At 48.6% G+C, this 22838-nt stretch overlaps 1 protein-coding gene across 1 annotated transcript in view; it reads right to left on the bottom strand.

Moving 5' to 3' along the window:
• The window catches only part of ANO2 (anoctamin 2), a 335990-nt gene that overhangs the window by 150671 nt on the left and 162481 nt on the right, over positions 1-22838 (bottom strand). The window contains exons 12-14 of the mRNA XM_052640077.1: positions 20300-20460; positions 11443-11525; positions 3260-3370 (exon numbers count right to left, since the gene is read on the bottom strand). Coding sequence (XP_052496037.1) covers positions 3260-3370; positions 11443-11525; positions 20300-20460 — 355 coding nt within the window. The remainder of the gene's footprint in view (positions 1-3259; positions 3371-11442; positions 11526-20299; positions 20461-22838) is intronic.

Raw genomic sequence — 22838 nt, 5'->3', positions numbered from 1 at the left:
TCATGCATTGCTTGTTGGCATGTGAAATGATGCAACCACTTTGAAAAATATCACAGCAGTCCTTCAAAATTATGGTTATGGTCTGAGAATTAAAATGTTAATTCAAAATGTTAAACCAGGTTACCATATGTTACCTACCATAGTTACCTACCAAAAAATGTGAAAACATATATCCACACAAAACCTGGTACACAAATGTTCACAGCAGCGTTGTTCATAACAGCCAAAAAGTGAAAAGCCATCTATATGTCCATCAACTGATGGCTGTATAAATAAAATTGGATATATCCAAAATATGGAATACTATTTAGCAATAAAAAATGAAAGAAGTCTAATATAGCTATAACATGGGTGAATAATGAAAATATTCTGCTAAGTAAAAGAACAGAAATATCACATTTTACATGATTTCATTTACACGTAAATCCAGAATAGGCAAATGTGTTGAAACAGGAAGTAGAAAACTTGCTTCCCAGGTTATAGGGTTTCTTTTTAAAAAGATAAAAATACTTTAAACTTAGATTATGGGAATGACTGCACAAAACTGTGAACGTACTGAAAACCACCGAACTGTTTAATTTAAATGGGTGAAGGGTATGGTCTGAGAATTAAATTGCTATAAAGATGCTTTTAAAAAGGAACCTGACATCTTCAAAAAAAAAACTTTCTAAGAAACAATAGGCCTTGGGGATAAGGTGGAGCTGAGTTTGACTACTAGCTCCTCCACAACTAGCTATGTGGTCTTCCATAATTTCCTCTACCATCTGAGCCTGGAAATGGAAGGGTTTATTTCTTTTTAAAAAAAAAGCTTTTATTTTATGTTAGAGTATAGCCAATTAACAATGTTGTGATATTTTCAGGTGGACAGTGAAAGGACTCAGCCACATATATCCTTATATCCATTCTCCCCCAGACTCCCCTCCCATGGAGGCTGGCACGTAACATTGAGCAGAATTCCCTGTGCTTATACAGTAAGTCTTCGGTTATCCGTTTTAAATATAGCAGTGTGTACATGTCCATCCCAAGCTCCCTAACTATCCCTTCCCTTCCTATGCGCCCCCAACCTCCAGCAATCACAAGTTCATTCTCAAAGTCTGTGCATCTATTTCTGTTTTGTAAATAAGTTCAGATAAAGGGTAGTTTTCGGCCTTCAAGAGGAAGGAATATCAGGAGAAATGGAGCATGCAACCTCAGGGTTACAAAGTAGGCGGAGGCAAGGCGAGCCTCTGGGACGAAAGAAGCACATCCAAGACCGTCATCTAGACTTTGACTCTCGGTCCCTGTCCATTTCCCAGGAGCACATGCCTTTCCTAAGCATCCCGCCCATGATGCTGCCCCGAGAGTCCTATTTTGCCATGGGTATTGACCTCCACTCTTCCCGGAGGCTAGAGAAACATCGCTCCCATCAGGCAGCAACATGTGCTTCTCTGTTCATCTCCCACCTCTGGCTAGGCTTACAGCGTGAACAGAAGCACACTTCCGATAGTAACAGAACGGAGGGAACACAAGTAGGATGCTGACCATCAAATTCCTGGCCATTTTTAGCTTACACTGCTCATTTGGGAAGGTCATTTCCCTTCCAGTGCCTATAAGGCATTAGAGGCTTTGAGCTTTGCATTCTCAACAGTGTAATGAAAATAAATGTTGAATGCTGAAACATAAACGTATGTATCATTCATAATGCATTCAGATGTCTTTCAATTATTCATGGTTCCTGAAAGTTATTTCACCTATCACGTATATATATCCAAGTAGTGCTTAAGTCAGAACCACAGTCTCAACGTACGGAAATTCAGCTCCTTGGCATTCCCGTCTATGGAATTAAAATTAAATGAGTCAGTGGTCAATAAAAGTTACATGTAATTTCCATAAAATTATCCAATGTGTATCACCCTGGGGTGGAGAAAGGGGGCTGCATGAGACTGCAAGAGTCGACAGGATACAATATGCTTGCTTTCTGATGAAGCTGGTGGCAATGATTACTCTTCCCTAAGAATGAACTCATTTTTCTCCCCAAATAATTGGTGGTCTTTGACTTACTGTTTTCTAGGGAAAAATAATTCAGACAGGCCACCCCCTTTCTCTTCTAAGTAAGTCCTGTTTCTTTTTAAAAAAAGAAGAAAGAAAGCTAACATTCTGGGCTCAAAAACACCACATTCTTCTGTATTGGTGCTTGAATAAATTTGCATGTTAACATGAATGGTTCCAACTTAAAGAATGTAAAATTAAATAAAATTTGAATTCTAATCCAAAATGGAGAAAAGACACATGTAAAAACAACAGATTGTCGATCTCGTTGATTTTTTTCAGGAACCAGATTAGGAAAGACATAAACACACATACACACACACACACACTCACACACACACACACACACTTGGTTTCAAAAAAGGGTGGCATGCAGAGGAGACCGGCACTGCCAAAGAGGAACCTTCCCCGAACCCCCACCTCACAGGCACTGAGAGTATTTACGGATCACAGTGTAGATTCTGAAGCTCTGTTGCGATGTCTGAATGCCACCCAAAAACTCAGAAAACGACTCACGAGCCATGTTCACCATCGCCTCCCTACTTTGGAGGCCTATCCAGAGAAAATGAAATGTGAGGAACGGCGTATGAGCAGCTCAGGCAAACACAGGCTTGAGTGTGCCTCTGCCAGCTCTAAGAGCCATTTCTCCATTCATCCTTGAACTGTAGTTAGATGCCCAGACTGTCAGAGACAGGCCTGGGTTGGAATCCCTGATCCACACCCCCCATTCACTGGCTGGGTGACCTCCGGCCAATGACTTAATTTGTGCACGTAACTTTTTTCATTAGCTTTCATTTACAGAAAAATTTTGCCAGCTTCATAAATTTATTGCAAGAATAAAATGCGCTGAGAACAGCGTCTGGCCCCTACCAGGAACTTAGGAAGGGTTAGCTGTCACTGAGATTGTTGGTCTGGCAGTGGTTGCTATTGTTATTCACTGTGTAGGTGATGAAGTCCAGAAGAACCAGGCCTCTAATGGCTTCTTGCTTTTCCGACCGGGTCTCCCATTTCGTCCAGACACTACCACCCAGGAAAGAGATAAATCTAGTTGTGGCAGAAGCCTGCTCCCCACGAGCTCTGCCCTCTGGACAATGAGGGATATTATCAAGCTTTCTTTCCATCCTGTCCCACCACTGACAGCCCTTCTTGTCCATGAAGGCGTTTCCAGTGAAATGACAACAAGATCTTAAGAAATAAACAGGATGGCGAGCACCAAGGGCCAGCATCTTACCTCATCCTCAGCCTCAGTCCCACTGGTTCCCAGTTTCTGGACCACAGACTTGTTGCTCTCCTTCAGCATTTTCTCGCGAACTTTCGTTTCATACTCAGGCCGGGAATGCTCCTAAAACCCAGAGTCAAAGAGTGGTTAGTACACAGGACGGGCAGTCTTGGCCTGCAGGGCTGAACCAGACACCACATGGACAGTGAGTCAGGACACAGGACCGGACGCTATGGGACGAGAGCTGCCCCACCACTCACAATCACCACACCACTCACAACCACCACATCACACACGACCACCGCACTACACACAACTGCCACAGTATACACAACTACCACACCACATGACCACCACACCACTCACAACCACCACATCACACACGATGGCCACGCTACACACAACTGCCACAGTATACACAACTGCCACACCACATGACCGCCATACCACACACAACCACCACAACACATATGACAGCCACACTACACACGACCACCACACCACACACGACCGCCACACCACACATACCACACAGGACTGCCACACCACATACAACTGCTTCACCACACACGACCACCACACCACACACGACCACCACACCACACAACCGCCATACCATACACAACCACCACACCACACATGACCACCATACCACACACAACCACCACAACACATATGACAGCCACACCACACACGACCGCCACACCACACACGACCACCACACCACACACAACTGCCACACCACACATACCACACATGACTGCCACACCACACGCAACCACTTCACCACACACAACCACCATACCACACACAACCACCACACCACACATGACCGCCACACCATACACGACCATCACACCACACATACTACACATGACTGCCACACCACATACAACCACTTCACCACACACAACCACCACACCACACACGACCACCACACCACACGTGACCACCACACCGCACAACCGCCATACCATACACAACCACCACACCACACATGACCACCATACCACACACAACCACCACACCACACACAACTGCCACACCACACATACCACACATGACTGCCACACCACACGCAACCACTTCACCACACACAACCACCACACCACGCACGACTACCACACCACACATGACCGCCACACCACACATACCACACAGGACTGCCACACCACATGCAACCATTTCATCACACACGACTGCCATACCACACACAACCGCCATAGCACACACGACCGCCACACCACATGACCGCCACACCACATACCTGCCACACCACATACAACCACCACACCACTCACAATCACCACACCACACTAGAGTGCCACACCACAGGCAGCCACCCCACCACACAAAACTACCACACCACAGGCAGCCACCACACCACACACAATTGCCATACCACACACAACCACGAGGCGTCTAGACCCGGAAAACCAGGAACACAATGTGGCAGGAAAGGACACACGACAGTTGTTATCACACTGAAAACCAAACCTGAGCACGTTCCTGGGGGCAGTGCCGGTGTTGAGAAAAGAGAGAGGAAGCGTTAACAAGCAGCTGATACAGACAGGAGCCCTGAGCTGATACACAGCAGTGACCAAAGGTCACCTCTGGCCACCCCACCATCTATCCCCAGCCTCCATTGTAAGTTTCAATAAGCCTAGTCCCAGCTGGAGAAACAGATGTGCCCCACAGCTGGATGTCAGGGCAAGGACCGGCTGTCTTCCTCAAGTCATTCTTCCGTGAGCTAAAAATGGCGGCCAGTAAACAGCAAAGCTAAAGGCGGCCACAGGGAATCTTAAAACTTGCGTGCCTGGACCTGTTTCCCCTTCAGTCTAGGTGAGTACAAGTACACCGGTGCTCAGGAGACATCCCCGGGGCCACTCAGCAACACAAACCTGAACAGTGAGTCACCAGGCATGAGAAAGAGAGCCTGGCTCGTCGGAAAGACCACAGTCCCAGCAACTCAGGGGCTGGGGCAGGAAGATGCACGGCTGACTTCAAAGAGAACTTAATGGTGTAAGTTAAGTGTCTTCCCTGCAGCTTTCAAGGACCAATATCCAGGATATGAGGACTTCACATTCCTGCAACATTTACCGAGAACTCCCAGGCAGGGATCCCCGAGCTGGTTCTCAGCAGACTCAGAGAACACACATTCCCTTATCACTGCTCATGGCTCAGAGATTCTGAAAGCCAACAAGCTAGGCTCCTTACCTATCTCTAACTTTCCTGGGAAATGCCATGATGCTGGAGAGGAGAAACTACACACCTGACTCATAAGAATAACTGATATAAGAGAGAAGGAGCTATTCCAGAATTCTGAAGGCTTCCCATCATTAACAGGTCTCCACTGTCCACCCTGAGAGGTGGGGGCTTCTCTGCCTGCTGAACCACAGATGGCGGTGCCTCCCTTCTCTCAAAACCCTCGAGCTTTATAGCTTGTACGACATGTAGTTCTTGATCACATATTTTTCTTTTATTATTTCCTAGTTGTTCTGCATGTGAGAGTCTTTACATCCTAATATAAGAATCTGCTATCTGGTCTGTACTATTTCGTGCTTCTCACAGTAATTAGCACCGTGTCTGACACTCTGTGACCCTGTGGACCACAGCCTACCAGGCTCCTCTGTCCATGGGATTCTCCAGGCAAGAATACTGGAGTGGGTTGCCATTTCCTTCTCCAGGGGATCTTCCCGACCCAGGGATCGAACCTGGGTTTCCCACATTGGAGGCAGACGCTTTAACCTCTGAGCCTCCAGGGAAGCCCTTATTGGGAGCACACAGAAATCCCTAAATGCTTGTGAAGTTCACTTCGTTTGGTCTTTCCTCTTCATCCGTCCTCCAATATAGCAATTCCTAATGTGTGTGCCAGGAGGGTTTGGGGTTAAAAAAGGATTCCAGGCTCGAACTGATTGGAAAACTCCTTACAACGTGTCACCTGAGAGTCATGAGGAGCCTAATAAAAGCTCTGAAAAGGTTCTCCTGTTGAATATTCTTCAGCCCAGCAGGTCCCACAAAACTTTCATTTCCAGCAAATAACATCCTGCAGAAATACTCTGAGAAACACAGTGTGACCTTTTCCTCCATGGCCTCTGAAATCTGGTTGCTTTTCTTCTATATGATTGCCATGGAAGATTTTAACTATAAAATAATAGCTGAGTGTTTCTATTGAGTACCAGAATCTCGATTCCAAAGACCTTCAAGCAAGACTTGCTTTCACCCTGTCACCCACTGCAGAGGAGCTTCAGGGCCTTCTCTTCTGATGAGACGAGGCTCCTGACCAGTCCCTGATTTTCCAAAGATGTGACATCACACAGAGGCATCTCCCAGTTGTGGCTGTGGCCCCCTGCACCATACTCTGGGCCCCAGTTCAGACCGCCTCATTTGTTTATAAGAAGCCAAAAGCTCTTGGCACATAGACAGGAGTCCCAGGCTCTGAAAGTGGAATCTTAGCCTCCTCTGCTTTGCAAATGCAGCAAGGTCAGACAAGGATCTCCCTGCTTACAGTCAAGAAGATCAGGTTAGATCACAAGATTCCGCAAAGGTAGGGAGCTGGATCAATGAGCTCCCAGCCAGAGTAGCATCTAGACCCCCATGAGCGTGGCTCTGACATATCCAGCCGTGGGCAGGTCATCATTAAACATAGCCTCCCTGGATGGGTGGTCTGATGCCAAGTCATCACAAATACATAACCCTCCCACAAAGCTTTGGGAAACATTTCACAAAGCTGCTTCCATCTGGTTGATCCCTCAGGAGCTGTCCTGAAGAAAGGGCCTAGGCCAGCTCAGAACCAGTCTTTGCTGATCTACAGAGGTAAATCTGCAGATGCAATCAACAAAGGTCTCCATCCAAGAACCATCAAGCATCTCCTGTGCTCTGAGCCCATGGGAGCTCTTTTCCAAGTTCTGAGGCTACATATAAGGTCCTTCCTCTCCAGGAGCTTATCCCCAAGTGAAGGGAGGTGACAGTAACCAAACAAATCCACCAACAAGAAGCTAGCAGATGGGGAATCAGAGCAGCAGGAGAAATGTCAGGCTGGCCACTTCAGAAGGGGGATTTAGGGAAGGTATGGATGTGAGAGTGGGACCATAAAGAAGGTTGAACACTGAAGAATTGATGCCTTCAAATTGTGGTGCTCGAGAAGACTCTTGAGAGACCCTTGGACTGAAAGGAGATCAAACCAGTCTATCCTAAAGGAAGTCAATTCTGAATATTCATTGGAAGGACTGATGCTAAAGTTGAACCTCCAACACTATGGCCACCTGATGCAAAGAGCTGACTCATTGGAAAAGACCCTGATGCTGGGAAAGATTGAGGGCAGGAGGAAATGGGACGACAGAGGATGAGATGGTTGGATGGCATCACCAACTCAACAGAGATGAGTTTGAGCAAACTCTGGGAGATAATGGATGACACGGAAGCCTGGCGTGCTGCAGTCCATGGGGTCGCAAAGCATCAGACATGACTTAGGGACTGAACAACAACAGCCGGAGGAGGGTGACGTTGGGACAGAAAAGCCAGGAAAGAATTAGCTAGGGTGGAGACTGGCACCTTCGAGGCAGCAGAAAGAGCCAGTGCAAAGCCTAGAAGGAGCCGTGGAGAGAAGGCAGATCCAGGAGGCTGGAATTTCTGGAGGAGGAGAAGGCCACCATGAGCTGGGCTCAGAGGGGAGGCAGGAGGTTGTGTCTTATGTGATGGGAAGCCATTAGGGAAAGCTAAGCCTGATATGGTAGATGTGAATGGGAGAAATGGAGGGGAGGACTCTATGCCCAGATAAGGCCATCTCTGAGGGGTCCCAAGGACATCTGGGGCCTGAGGGCAGAAGGTAATTGGGCAAGAGAGGTGGCCAAAATGAAGACCACCCCACCTCAGAGCAAAGACTCGTGAGGTCTGGCAGGAGGCTCCTTCAACAGGCTCCAAAGGAGTCTTTTGGGACAGCTCCACTGGTTCCACAAGGAGGCCCCTCAGGCTGGGGCTGCTGACCCAGGAGGTGGATTCTCCAGCTGCCTTCCCCATTCCCCTGCTCATTTCCATGGTGTCCCATGTGGAGGGGGCAGCCCAAGGGGGAGGGACAGAGGGTGGATGTCTCTGGTCTCTGTGTGAGTTAGCACCCTCCCCTCCCATGTATTTACTAATAAAGATCACAGGAAAGAAGGCTGTCTGGGGGTTCTGTCTGTACAGCTGCCTACAGGAGGATTCCTGAGACTTGGAGATCAGAGAAACAGCTCTAATCACAACCTTCAAGGACTCCTGTGTCCCTCTCCCCAAAGCCCAGGTAGTATCTGCCATTCTCTTGCCCCTCATTTGAACACAGGTTAGGGCTTCCCTGGTGGCTCAGATGGTAAAGAATCTGCCCACAATGACGGAGATCAGAGTTTGACCCCTGGGTGAGGAAAATCCCCTGGAAAAGGAAATGCAAAGCCATTTCAGTATTCTTGTCTGGGAAATCCAATGGACAGAAGAGCCTGGAGGACTACAGCTCATGAGGTCGCAAAGAGTTGCACACAACTGAGCAACTAACACTAAATCTGCCCCTGACACTTCATGTAAGTCCCAGGGCAGGTCACAAATACCTACCAATCCTGCCTTCCATGCCTTCTCATGACCTAAGGAGGCAGAGCAGCAATCAGGACGCTCCCTGGCCTGGCCACCAGACTGCATTTGCTGCTCTGCCCCTCACTGCAGCCCAATCCCTTTTCCCTGCAGCCAGCGACACTTCCCAGGCATCTCACTACCTCTGAGCCACACCTAAGCTTCCCCAGATCAACGGTCCCGTTGGCTGTTTCCTCCTATGGGTACCCGTTCATCCCTTTGCTGCTCATTAAAATTCACCCAGTCTCCAAAACCTTGATTTTTTTGTTGTTGTTTAGTTGTGATCTGATAGACTGCAGCACACCAGGCTTCCCTGTCTTTCACTATCTCCCAGAGTTTGCTCAAATTCATGTCCATTTAGTCGGTGATACCATCTAACCATCTCATCCTCTGCTGCCCCCTTCTCCTTCTGCCTTAAGTCTATTATTTTTAAGCATTCTTTTAGGCCAGAAGTAATTTCTCTCAAACTCACTGTTGTATTCTAAACATTCAGAGACCAGATTGCCCCTTAGCTGAATTCAGTCCTTTGAAGATACTCGAAGACCATGTCTGTGGGGGTGCCACATCCCAAATCAGAACCTGGTCCATAGTAGTTTGATGTGCATGTTCAGATTTAACTCAAATTAAAGTGTGTTTAATATCCAAGTCCAAAAATCTAAATACCTGGAAGCAAAGACACAGCTGTCCTCCCTTCTCCCAGTCATGCCTGCCCCCAGTCTGGTACACAGGGGCACATAAACAATGCTTGCAGAACTGATCCGCCCCCAGGAACCTCACACAGAGAGCCTGTCAGGACCAGCTCCTTGTGCCAGGGTGAACCCAGGCTTGGTCAGGCCCCTCTCAGCCTGCACAGGAGTTCCTGGAGTCAGGCCCGTCCCAAGACTTGACCATGGCTCATTGGTAAAGCAGGAAACAGGAAATCTGGCTACAAGAAACAAAAACGGATTAACATCTCACTCCTGCCAGGGGCCCAGGACTGAGATTTCCAGGGCACCGAGTCCTGATAGATGCCTTTCTCCACGTGAATGTGTTTACACATCCTCTCTACAGAGAGACTTGCTGGCTTCCTCAACGCTACTCGGAAGACACACTTGGCCTGTTTCTGGCCTCACACAGGCTTAGGTGCAAAGAAGCTTCTTCTTCTTTTCCTTGGAGACCTCAGAGTCCTGGCCTTAGGAGAAGGGAGCTGTGCCCCCACCCTCTCCCCACATCCAGCTACAGCCCTCTCCTCTCTCTTCTCTCCTCTCTCCCTCTCTGTCTCTGGAATGAAATGGAACAGGACAAAATCACCCACACAGCCCAACTCTGACAGCTCTTTCCGTTGGAAGCACTACTTTGGCCACTTTCCCCCAAGAAATGCAATTGCCTTCATTATTCTGCGTTGCTTATCTTCTTAACTAATTTGTATCCACTCTGAAGGCAGAATCCATATGTACATTCTCTCGTTTGCCACAGAATCTGCAATGCTATGAGTCCCCAGGCATACGCTAAACGCAGACGACTGGGGATAGAGTGAGCGTGTGAACTCAATCCATGGTCATCGAATGCCCACCTGCTCAAAGGCAAGCTGAATACCTGGAGCTTTAAGGACAGGGGAGGATGCCATATCACAGACCACAGAACCACACAGACTTGGGAGCAAGACTAAACTGGGAATTTCACTAGCTTGGATCAAAACATCAGGGTCACAGAACCAGGGGTCCCTAGTCTCCAAGGCAACAGACATCAATAAGTGATGGAGAATACAGAAAAAGTCAGCTCTACATGAGGCCGCCATATGCTTGCAGCCAGCCAGTCCATGGTACTCAAGGTGCCTCCTGGACCTCTGGACACTGTTCCACCACCTCATCGACAATGCCCACGGCAACGCAAATGCCTTGCTAATATTCACTTCTGCTGTTCAGACAATGGCAGCAAGTAGGAATAGGTAACTATGAGCAACCGTGCCCATGCTGGTCATCATTAACTTGCCAATATCATCAGGGGCCCTAGTTCTCAAATAAGCCCCAAGGGCAGATCAGTTACTTTCATCCTTTAAACAACATCTGTCCATAAAACTCAACTCTGAAAGAACCTACGCTTTCTCTTAGCTCATGTTCCAACGTCACATCTGCTGACAGGGTACTGGGTGAGTGGTTCTTTCCTTCTCCATAAACATCAAAGGCACCTGGCACCCATGCCTCCACCTGACCCCCAGCAGGCTACCAGGGGCATCCAGACACGTCCATATAACATGTCTGGGTCACAGCCTCTTGCTTCATGCTCTCAAGCACCAATGAGACAGAAGGTGGAAGAATGTTGAGTTGAATCTCAAGGCTATGGCAAGGCTTGCTTCTTGTGCCATTTTTTCCCACCAATGGTCACAAGCACATCTGGCTACCCATCAAGTCTGAGGTCTTACAGGCCAAGAGAAGATAGAGGATTTCAACTCTTGGCCTCAGTGCCTATCAACACTGGCTTAGATGGAGCCGAGCTAGGAAAGGGGTCACAGCAAGACTTGGCAGGTGACCAGCTCCTGTGAGAGCAAAGAAAGTAGCTATTTCACTCAAGACAATTTATTTCCAGGGGCAAACCAAAGCAGAAATCCAAAGAGAACTCACTTCTTCCTCTTCAATGCCAGTCAGGTCCCAGAAGTAGCCCAGTCGCATCTGTAATCGCTTCCAGTTTTCAAGAAACATGGTAGCTTGAAAAGAAAGAAAAAATTCTATTAATTTTGAAGAGTGGATTGCGAGCACCCTTAGGCTTCACCCAGTGGAGGATACACACTGAATATTAGTCACTCAGTCATGTCCGACTCTTTGTGACCCATCCAGATGATAGCCTGCCAAGCATCTCTGTCCATGGTATTTTCCAGGCAAGAATACTTGAGTGGGTGCCATTCCCTTCTCCAGGGGATCTTCCCGACAGAAGGATCAAACTCAGGTTTTCTGCATTGTAGGCAGATTCTTTACCATCTGAGCCACCAGGGAAGTCCCATTTCTAGGTTATAAGAAAAGCTTAAACACTGATCTCAAGAAATAAAGGAGCCTATTATACAGCGTGAAGTAAGCCAGAAAGAAAAACACCAATATACTAACGCATATATAGGGTAACGACAACCCTGTATGCGAAACAGCAAAAGAGACACAGATGTATAGAACAGTCTTTTGGACTCTGTGGGAGAGGGAGAGGGTGGGATGATTTTGGAGAACGGCATTGAAACATCATATATGAAATGAATCGCCAGTCCAGGTTCGATGCAGGATACAGGATGCTCGGGCACTGGGATGACCCAGAGGGATGGTACAGGGAGGGAAGAGGGAGGAGAGTTCAGGATGGAGAACACGTGTACACCCGTGGCGGATTCATGTTGATGTATGGCAAAACCAATACAATACTGTAAAGTAATTAGTCTCCAATTAAAATAAATAAATTCATAATTTAAAAATAAAGATAATAAAAAAATTTTTTTAAAAGAAAGGAAGAATAGAAACATTTTAAAAAAGTAAGAAATTGGAATGATGGCTCTTAGCCTTTTTAGACAAACCTCATCTTCCCTACATGTTCTCTCTTCCTGCACCTTCCTCTCACATTTTTCTCCATCTTTCTGTCCCCCGCACAACTTCCCTTTCCTGGGCCTGAATCATCTCATCCTGAGATTACGTCACATCTCCTAATAATTCTACCTGAGTCCAGGGTCTCAGACTTCTACTCCATCCTGCAGGCAGCTGGGAGACGCAGCTCCCAGAAGTGACATTCATTCATTCTCCAAGCAAATATCTGTTGAATGCCTACCATCCAGACACACTGGTCAGCTTGCCCACTCCAACCATAGCCCTTGAAGGGCAGCCCAACATGCTCCAGAAAGAACCAATTCCCTCAGCCCTGAAGCCACGGCTTCTTTAGATCAGGATTGGACACCTGATACTGCTGACGGGGCCAATCAGATTCTCTCTCTTGAAAACTGAAGCTAAGAGACACAAAGAGAAATGGGACAGACCTCGCAGCATGTGAAGAAAGGAGAAAGGTTCCTTATAGTTCCTCCTGCTCCAGTTCCCCAGGCGCCTGGCTGTACTTCATCTCCTGCATCCACAAGCTTGCTTCCTACTTTCTTATAACCCCTTGTTATCTGAGCAAGCTTGAACGGATTTCCTAACGTGAAAACCTGACCTAAGATACCTGCGATATACCAAACACTGCTCAAGACATCGTGAGGAGCTTAGGTGAATCTGATGTGGATTTTGCTCTCAAGTGATTTAGTCTATCAGGAGAGATTTTAAATAGCTACGGTACAAAGCATAAAGTGATCAGGGACTTACAAACAACACAGATAAAGGGCTGTGGGCATGCAGAAGAGGGGGTGCCAGCTGCCAGAGTATTTGAGCTGAGCTTTGAGGAGTAATAGCATTCGGGCAGTGCTGAGGGGCAGGGAGAAGGAGGATGCCACCAACCCCTCAAACTTGCAGTGAGTGGGTCCCTGTTGTCAAGATTCTTCCCTCTGGATACAGAGAATGCATGTATCTGGCCCATCCTGTCTGTCCCCATCCATTCTCACCATCTGTCAGCACACACCTCTCATCTGCTCTGCTGCTCAGGCATCACCTCATTGCCCTCTTCACCCCCAGCTTGTGCAAACTGTCCCTGTACCACGCCACCCTCCAGTGCTGCCTCCATTGTTTCCTGACCAGCTCAAGCACCATAAGGTCAGACTCCTGGGCGCCCACTCCTCTGCACTCCTACAGCCCTTAGGTCTGGTGTGCTGGAAAAGGAAGGGGTGTGACAGTCCCTGAGGCCACCCCTACCCCACTACATCACCCCCAGTAACAGCCTGGGCACCCTGCATTGCCTGCCACACCGGACCATCGATTGCAACTCAGGTCTGCAGCACAGAAACAGGACTGCAAACTTTTCTTCAGCTGGGGCACTGTGCAGGGCTGAGCTTAGCAAACACTGAGAGCCTGACCAGGCATGTGGTTCCTTGAAGCTACGTACGTTTCACTTGGTGCTACACTGCGGTGCACGGATCTGTACATCCCTGGTGGTCCAGGGGTTAAGACTGCACTTCCAGTGCAGGGGGCACAGGTTTCCTGGTCAGGGAATTAAGATCCCACATGCCTCACAGTGTGTGGGGAAAAAAAATCTGTATCTTTGGTTCCTGGAATCTGAGACTTTTTCCTTTTGTGTGTGTGCACCCCGACCTCTGGACCCCAGCCATGGCTTGGGGATGCTCTCCAAACTGGGGGGATGCTTCTCCTTGCCCTGTGCAGCTCCCAGCGCCCGAGGAGGGCTCTGCACACCAACTGTGGTCTCCATGAAAGAGAGAAGTCAGAACGGGAGCAGACGACAGGGTAACAGAGTCCCTGAGACTTAGAGAACAAACATGGTGCCAGGGGGCAAAAATGAGGGGAAGGGATATTTAGGGACTTTGGGATGGACACATACACACTGCTGTATTTTAAATAGGTAACCAACAAAGACCTGCTGAACAACACAGGGAACTCTGTTTAAGGTTATATGGCAGCCTGGAGGGGAGGGGAGTTTGGGGGAGAATGGATCCATGTATATGTACGGCTGAGTCCCTTCACTGTTCACCTGAAACTGTTCACAACATTGTTAATCAGCTATGAAGTGAAGTGAAGTGAAGTTGCTCAGTCGTGTCCGACTCTTTGCGACCCCATGGACTGCAGCCCACCAGGCTCCTTGGTCCATGGGATTTTCCAGGCATGAATACTGGAGTGGGTTGCCATTTCCTTCTCCAGGGGATCTTCCCAATCCAGGGATCGAACCCAGGTCTCCCACATTGCAGCCAGACACTTTAACCTCTGAGCCACCAGGTAATCGGCTATACCCCAATACAAAATCTTTAAAAGTCACTGAGGAAGACTCAGGGGGATATCAAGGACCCTCGTGACAATGGAGAGCAGCTCCCAGTGGATATCGCATGCCAGGTACCACACCAGCTGCCCTGCACACACATCCAGACAGGTAGGCATGATTTCACCCACTTAAGAGAGGAGGACAGGGTGCTCCAAGGTTGAGGACCAGCCTCCGTCCAGGTTACTCAGCACCTCGGCTGAGAGGACTGACTTCAGTAACACCGGGCAAGGCTCACGGTGATGGGTACAAAGCAGGACTGAGACCCACGTTTAGGACTGACCCTGACCCTGACCCTGACCCTGACCTCCTCCCTTCACCTCTCCCTTCCCTACTTTCAATATGGCTTCACTGTCTTTCCAAAGTTCCCTGGAGTTTGAAGCCAGAACCCCAGAGGGGCTGGGCCTGATGCCTCCACCAGCCGTGGGTCTGGCCGACTCCTGCCCTCTACTCACTCGACCTCCTGACCCCAGCTAAGTGACCTTCCACTCCTGCCCTCTGTACACCCTACTCCCAACCCCAGCTCAGTGAACTCCCACTCCTGCCCTCTGTACACCCCACCCCCACCCCCAGCTCAGCCACCCCTCCACCCCACCCCCTGTCTCCTGCCCCACCCTCTCTCTGCAGAGAACCACTTCTCCCAGACTTCTCCCAGCCTCCTTCCCGGCAGCCTTGGGCCCTGGCCCAGGCCCACCCAGCACAGCACCACTGATCATAATAATCATGTAATGAGAGGCATAACTATTATTTTTAATTGTAATTTGTAGGCAGTCATGCCCTCAGGCTCTTGGCTGCTGTAACCAAATACACAATCACATAAAACATAGCAAAGCTGTTAAAATAACAAAACCAAACCCTAAGCCCGGAAGCACTGATAAAACCCCACTCCATTCGTTTTCCCTGCACTGCTGGTACCACAGGAGGGGAAGAGAGAGGAGACCCGGGGTGGGTGGGGGGCACGGGGGCATCGTCGCAGAACTCAGGAGGGATGGAGGTATCTGTTCATCCACCGAAAAGGGACAGCTGTTGGGAATCAAAAGTGGGAAGGGACAGCCCTGCCCCCATTTTAGGACCACGCAGAAAGCTTGTGTCCTAAGTTCGGGATCAAAACCATTCTCCTTATTTGCAGCAAAATGAAGTAACTGGCATAGTAAGGAATTCAGAGACTGCCTTGTTTGAGAGTTTGGTGACAGAGCAGCCTGGATGGGTCAGTGGGGAGGTCAGTGAGAGGTGGGTGATTCAGACAATGTCCTCCTTGCCTCTGCTTCCTTTTTTTTTTTTTTCTTTATTTTGGCTGTGTTGGGTCTTCATTGCAACATACAGGTTCTCTAGCCGCAATATGCGGGCTCAGCTGCCCCGAGGCTATGGAATCTTAGTTCCCCAACCAGGAATCAAACCAGCATCTTCTGTACTGCAAAGCAGGTTCTTAACCACTTTAACCACTGGACCACCAAGGAAGTTCCCAGCCTCCACTTCTGAGAGGATGCAGGAAGCCCAGATCTGCAAGGCCAGGGATTCTCCATCTCTAATAGTCACAAAGCACAGCTTGGACCCCTGAATCTTTTTTTTTTTTCAGCTCTGCCCACAATCTCATTTTCTTTACTGAGAAGTTCTCTTTTTTTTATTTCTTGGTGGTTTTATTTGTTTACAAATAAAAGCATCCACCTGAGGGGAAAAAAAGAAAACAGGAAGTGGGAAGGTACAGCTGAAAACCAAGTCTCCCTGTGACAGGGAATCACACATCCCAGGAAAGGCCTTAAGGGGTAGCAGACCAGAGTAATTAAGCTTTAGCCACTCAGTCAGTCGCGGTCATATCTGTAAGACAGACTCATGGGAATTAGGGCTGCAGGGTAGCAAAAGGTGAAAGGGCATTTCAGGCTCCAGTCAGTTCCAGCATATTTGAGGTGATTCCAAGAGGCCGCTTTTTATTAATTTGTTATTCAGTAACTCAGTCATGTCCAACTCTGCCACTCCATGGACTGCAGCACGGCAGGCTTCCCTGGCCTTCACCATGTCCCAGAGCTTGCTCAGACTCAAGTCCATTCAGTCAGTGACGCCATTCAACCATCTCATCCTCTGCCATCCCCTTCTCTTCCTGCCTTCAGTCTTTCCCAGGATCAGGGTCTTTTCTAATGAGTTAGCTCTTTGCATCATAGGAATAAAAATTCCTTATATTTTTATTAATACTAGGAATAAATCTGGGACTTTCCTGGTAGCTCAGCTGGTAAAGAATCTGCCTGCAATGCAGGAGACCCCAGTTAGATTCCTGGGTCAGGAAGTTCCTCTGGAGAAGGGATAGGCTACCCACTCCAGTATTCTTGGAAAATCCCCATGGACAGGGGAGCCTAGCAGGCTACAGTCCACAGGGTTGCAAAGAGTCAGACACAACTGAGTGACTAAGCACAGCACAGCACACAAGCGTAAATCAGCCATCAGTTCAGTTCAGTTCAGTTCAGTCGCTCAGTCGTGTCCGACTCTCTGCGACCCCTTGAATCGCAGCACCCCAGGCCTCCCTGTCCAACACCAACTCCCGGAGTTCACTCAGACTCACGTCCACCGAGTCGATGATGCCATCCAGCCATCTCATCCTCTGTCGTCCCCTTCTCCTCCTGCCCCCAATCCCTCCCAGCATCAGAGTCTTTTCCAGTGAGTCAACTCTTCGCCAAACTACTGGAGTTTCAGCTTCAGCATCATTCCCTCCAAAGAAATCCCAGGGCTGATCTCCTTCAGAATGGACTGGTTGGATCTCCTTGCAGTCCAAGGGACTCTCAAGAGTCTTCTCCAACACCACAGTTCAAAAGCACCAATTCTTCGGCGCTCAGCTTTCTTCACAGTCCAACTCTCACATTCATACATGACCACTGGAAAAACCATAGCCTTGACTAGACGGACCTTTGTTGGCAAAGTAATGTCTCTGCTTTTGAATATGCTATCTAGGTTGGTCATAATTTTCCTTCCAAGGAGTAAGCGTCTTTTCATTTCTACCATATGACCCAGCAATCCCACTACTGGGCACGTACTCTGAGAAAGCCACAATTCTAAAAGACACATGAGCCCCAATGTTCATTGCAGCACTGTATACAAAAGCCAGGACATGGAAGCAACCTAGATGTTCCTGGACAGATGAATAGATAAAGAAGTTGTGGTACATTTATGCAATGGAATATTACTTGGCCATAAAAAGGAACACATTTGAGTCAGCTGTCGTGAGGTGGATAAACCCAGAGCCTTTTATGCAGAGTAAAGTAAGTCAGAAAGAGAAAAACAAGTATCATATATTAACACACACACATGGAATCTAGAAAAATGGTACAGATGAACCTAGTAGAGAATGGACTTGCGGACACAGTGGGGGAGGTTGGGGGGGACAGACTGAGAGAGCAGCGCTGACATATACACACTGCTGTGTATACACAGTATGTATATTGTGTATACACACTACCGTGTGCAGAACAGACAGTGAGAGGCGAGCTGTTGTGCAGCAGGGGGCTCAGCTCAGGGCTCCGTGATGACCCAGAGGGCTGGGACCGGGCTGGGGGTGGGAAGGCGTCTCAGGAGGGAAGGGGTATACATACATAAAATTATGACTGATTTGCATTGCTGTACAGCAGAAACCAACACAAAATTGTAAAGCAATTTTCCATCAATTAAAAAATTTAAAAAAATTGAAAAAAAAAGGAAACCCCCCCAAAAAGAAAAAAACCAAGATGTTGTTTATGGACAAAAGGCACAGAGCCGCCTGAGACTGTTCAGGCCACAAGCTACAACTTCCCTCTGTCCCCCTGACCCTTCCTGTGAACAATTCCAGAGCTACACGGCCATGGGCACCGTGTCCTCTGACACCCTGCTGCTGTTTTGTGGGCTGACACTGCCACGTGGTCCTGGGCAGTGGCCGTTCTTCCTGGGAGAACAGAGGCTCCCCTGGATACCTTCCCTGGTGGCCAGGTCACATGGGAATCTTTCCAGCCCAGTTCCATCTCCACCCACGTAGAGAGACGGAGGTCGCCGGGTCTGGTTCTAACAGCAGTTCTAGAAGAGACCTCCCTCTCCCGCACACAGTCCCAGGATGGGGCGACTCATCGCCCCATCCTGGCAGGTCCTTCAAGCCCCCTGGAGTCAGCAGTAAACCTAACCGCTTCAGCTGACCAGTCTGTGACCGGAAAGATGAGGGCCCACTCTGTAAGGATGAGACGACGGCAGACGGCTGCTCCCAATGGGCTGACACAGGGTCCCCTGCTCCCTTCCGTGATACCCGTGGGTATGTCTTCTTGGAAATGCTCAGTGACCACAGGAGTGGATATTCCAGTTTTTTAACAGAAGAGTGCATGTGTGTGTCTGTGTGTCTCTGTTTATGATCAGATGGCTGTGGCCCAAAGGAAGTTTATTACCCCAAGACTCTGGGCGGCGAGGGGGGGGGGGGGGGGCGGGGCCGGGGGGGGAAGGGAGGAGGAGGAAATTGAAGGAACTATTTGTTCCTTCCTTCACAAATCCCTTTAGTGGGAAGATGGAAAACATCTCTCTGGCATTAAGTGAAATCTCTGCAGTCTACACTTGTGGTGTCCTGGAAATTGCAACTGAACGCAGAGATGGGAGATGCGTCTAGGCCTGCCTTTGCCCCCAGCTAACCCTGTGACCGTGGCAGTCACCCCCTGGCTCCAGGTGTGACACCAAATGACATCTGGGACGTGCACATCTTAGGAGATGTACCTGGAGGTGCCTATGAGTGTATTAGGGATTTTCAAAGCATGCACGGATTCAATTTCCAAACAAATTCTATATGAGATTATAATATAAGATTACTCCATCTCTTATATACTCCATCTCTTTATATATGTAAAATAAAGCCACGGAGGATATTCTTAGTTCTAGTCCCATGTATGAGTAAAGGAGAGAAATCTATTGTCCCTAAAATGTTTCTTAAAATATAAGGACTAGGGGCTTCCATAGGAGAAGGCAATGGCACCCCACTCCAGTACTCTTGCCTGGAAAATCCCATGGATGGAGGAGCCTGGTAGGCTGCAGACAATAGAGTCACGAAGAGTCGAACACGACTGAGCGACTTCACTTTCACTTTTCACTTTCATGCATTGGAGAAGGAAATGGCAACCCACTCCAGTGTTCTTGCCTGGAGAATCCCAGGGACGGGGGAGACTGGTGGGCTGCCGTCTATAGGGTCGCACAGAGTCGGGCACGACTGAAGCGACTTAGCAGCAGCAGGGGCTTCCGTAGCGGCTCAGTAATAAAAAAAATCTGCCTGCCAATGCAGGGGACACGGGTTCAATCCAGGATCTGAGAAGATCCCACATGCCACAGAGCAACTAGGTCCGTGCACCACAGCCACTAAGCCTGTGCTCCAGAGCCCAGCAGATGCAAGCCCGCAAGCCCGAGAGCTCGTGCTCAACAGGAGAGTAGCCCCCGCCCACCACAGCGAGAGAAAAGCCCGCGCAGCCACGAAGACCCAGAGCAACCAAATCAGCAAATAAAAGTTTCACTAAAGATATAAGGATTGAATACTAAGGAAGTAAACCGAAGAATATTGGCTCTGGTCCCTGCGCCCATCTGGAGTTGCCCTGCATGGGAGCCAGGCTCATGGTAATGACTTACCCCACAGAGCCATGAAGATGGAGAAGACGACGGTGGCAGGGTTGTCAAACAGGTGGCTGGCCCGCGCTGTCCCGCAGGCCGAGCTGAGGTTCCAGTAGTCACAGGACGTGTCGCACAGGGGACACATGGTGAAGGCGTTCTGCCGGTCACACATCTCCTTGCTGCAGAAGACAGAGGCTGCGGGGTCACGGGGGCACCAAGCAGCACCCTCCCCAAGTCCATCACCCCCAAAGCACCTCCCACTTGGAACGCCCTGACTGCTTCAGTAATTCCATCAACAAGGCATATGAGAGCTGGGCTTGGATTCTTCCCCTTGGGAGTAGTTTTTAGTATCTTGTCTTTAAAAATGGGTGGGCAGATGAATGGATAAAGAAGATGTGGTGATGTACCATGAAAAGGAATAAAATTGGGTCATTTGTACTGATGTGGATGGACCTAGAGTCCATCAAACAGAGCGAAGTAAGTCAGAAAGAATACACCAAATGCCGTATATTAATGCATAAATATAGAATCTAGAAAAATGATACAAATGAACCTATTTGCAGGGAAACAATGGAGACACAGACTTAGAGAACGGACTTATGGACCCCAGAGGGGAAGGAGAGGGTGGGACGAATTGAAAGCAGCGCTGACATATAGACCCTACCATGGATGAGGCAGCAGCCAGCGGGGAGCTGCTACACGGCACAGGGAGCTCAGCTCCGTGCTCTGTGATAACCTAGAGAGGCGGGATGGGAGCAGGGGGTGGAAGGGAGAAGCTCAAGAGGGAGGGGACATATGTCTACAGATGGCTGATCCACATGGTTGTACAGCAGAAACCAACACGACATTGTAAGGCAATTGTACTCCAGTGGAAAAAATAAATTAAAAAAAAAAATAGATGGGCTAGCTTCAGAGGTATGGAAGCCATCACTAGACGTGACCCAACAGAAAGTGAGTGGCCACATATCAGTTATGCTGTGCATCAGATGGTGCCATATAAAAGAGTGAAAGTGTTAACTGCTCAGTCATGTCCAACTCTTTGCGACCCCATGGACTGTAGCCTGTCAGGCTCCTCTGTCCATGGGGTTCTCCAGACAAGAATACTAGAGTGGGTAGCTGTTCCCTTCTCCAGGGAATCTTCCCAATCCAGAAATTGAACCCAGGTATCCCACATTGCAGGTGGATTCTTTACTGGCTGAGCCACCAGGGAAGCCCAGTGCTGTATAAAGTCCCATCCAAAAGTGCTGACTGAGTCTATGGGACTGATGGGGAGCATCAGCAGTTGTGAGTAAGTCACCCATCAGAGGTCAGAGTCTATCATCCTCATTCAAGCACGAGCTATCTTGTTAGTGTATTAGGATGGTCACACAGAGGAATCAACATGAGTATACCATTGGACCAGCAAAAGGTCTTCCTCCTGGAAGAAGTCATGCAAAGTCAAATGGAGTCAGGGGGAGGAAGCCCAGCTTCTAAGTGAATCAGCCATGTGACTGTTTGGAGAAGACAGATTAATAACCTCAACTTAATAAGAATTATCCTAACCACAAAATGGGATGCAAGAGGCTGGAAGAATAAGGTGTGTATTAGTTGCTCAGTTGTGTCCAACTCTTTGTGATCTCATGGACTGCAGCCCTCCAGGCTCCTCTAGAATGGAACCTGGGCAAGAATTCTCCATGGAATTCTCCAGGCAAGAATACTGGAGTAGACTGCCATTCCCTTCTCCAGGAGATCTTCCCAACCTAGGGATCGAATCCAGGTCTCCTGCACTGCAAGCAGATTCTTTACCGTCTGAGCCACCAGGGAAGTCCAGGCAAGCCACCAGGGAAAAATAAGGTAAATGCCCCCAAAGTCTAGATTCCAAGAATCCAAGAGAACAAAGCATGAGTCAAATAAACATCACCTCTATTCTCACCTCTTTTCAGTATATTTCTCTTTACTGGAGTTAGGCATATATTTGAAATTCCGTTCACTTGTTAGGTGGATCAGCTGGACCCAATAACTTCAGGTTCATCGGGTGCTTGCAAATAAGAACCGATGATTTCTCAGCCCCAACTGGTTTCCCCAATAACCTTCCACACTGCAGTCTGGTAGGAAAATGAATGAACTCATCACTCCGGTGTGTGATATTTCCCCTCGGGGATGAGTAGATGGCTAAGCTCATCACTTTGGGGAGAAGGGTGGAGAACTAAAGATTTCACGAAAATGAAGCACTGGCTGTTCTCACAGAGCAGCTGGAGGAGACCCCATGATGGGGAGGCAGGGATCACAGGCTGAAACAACAGCTGGGTTTTCTCCGCAAAGAGGCAGCAGAGGGCGCTACCGAGCACGGTACGGCTGGCTGAGGGAGCAGGTACCGGGGTGCCTGAGCCAAGGGCTTAGATAAAACCCAGAAGCCGGCTGGATGCCTGTGTCTAGCTCCCATCGCTAAGCAGTCAAAAGGTTTCACTGAGGGCTGTCGGTGTCTGTCAAGTCCCAGCTCTCAGCCTTGTTTTTAATGAGCCTCGGCAGGGAAGTCCTTCTGTGTGAGAGAATGGAAACTCTGGGTCTCAGAATAAAT

Source organism: Budorcas taxicolor, chromosome 5 (assembly GCF_023091745.1).
Source record: "Budorcas taxicolor isolate Tak-1 chromosome 5, Takin1.1, whole genome shotgun sequence".
Taxonomy (NCBI): domain Eukaryota; kingdom Metazoa; phylum Chordata; class Mammalia; order Artiodactyla; family Bovidae; genus Budorcas; species Budorcas taxicolor.
This window is presented reverse-complemented; position numbering and strand designations above follow the sequence as displayed.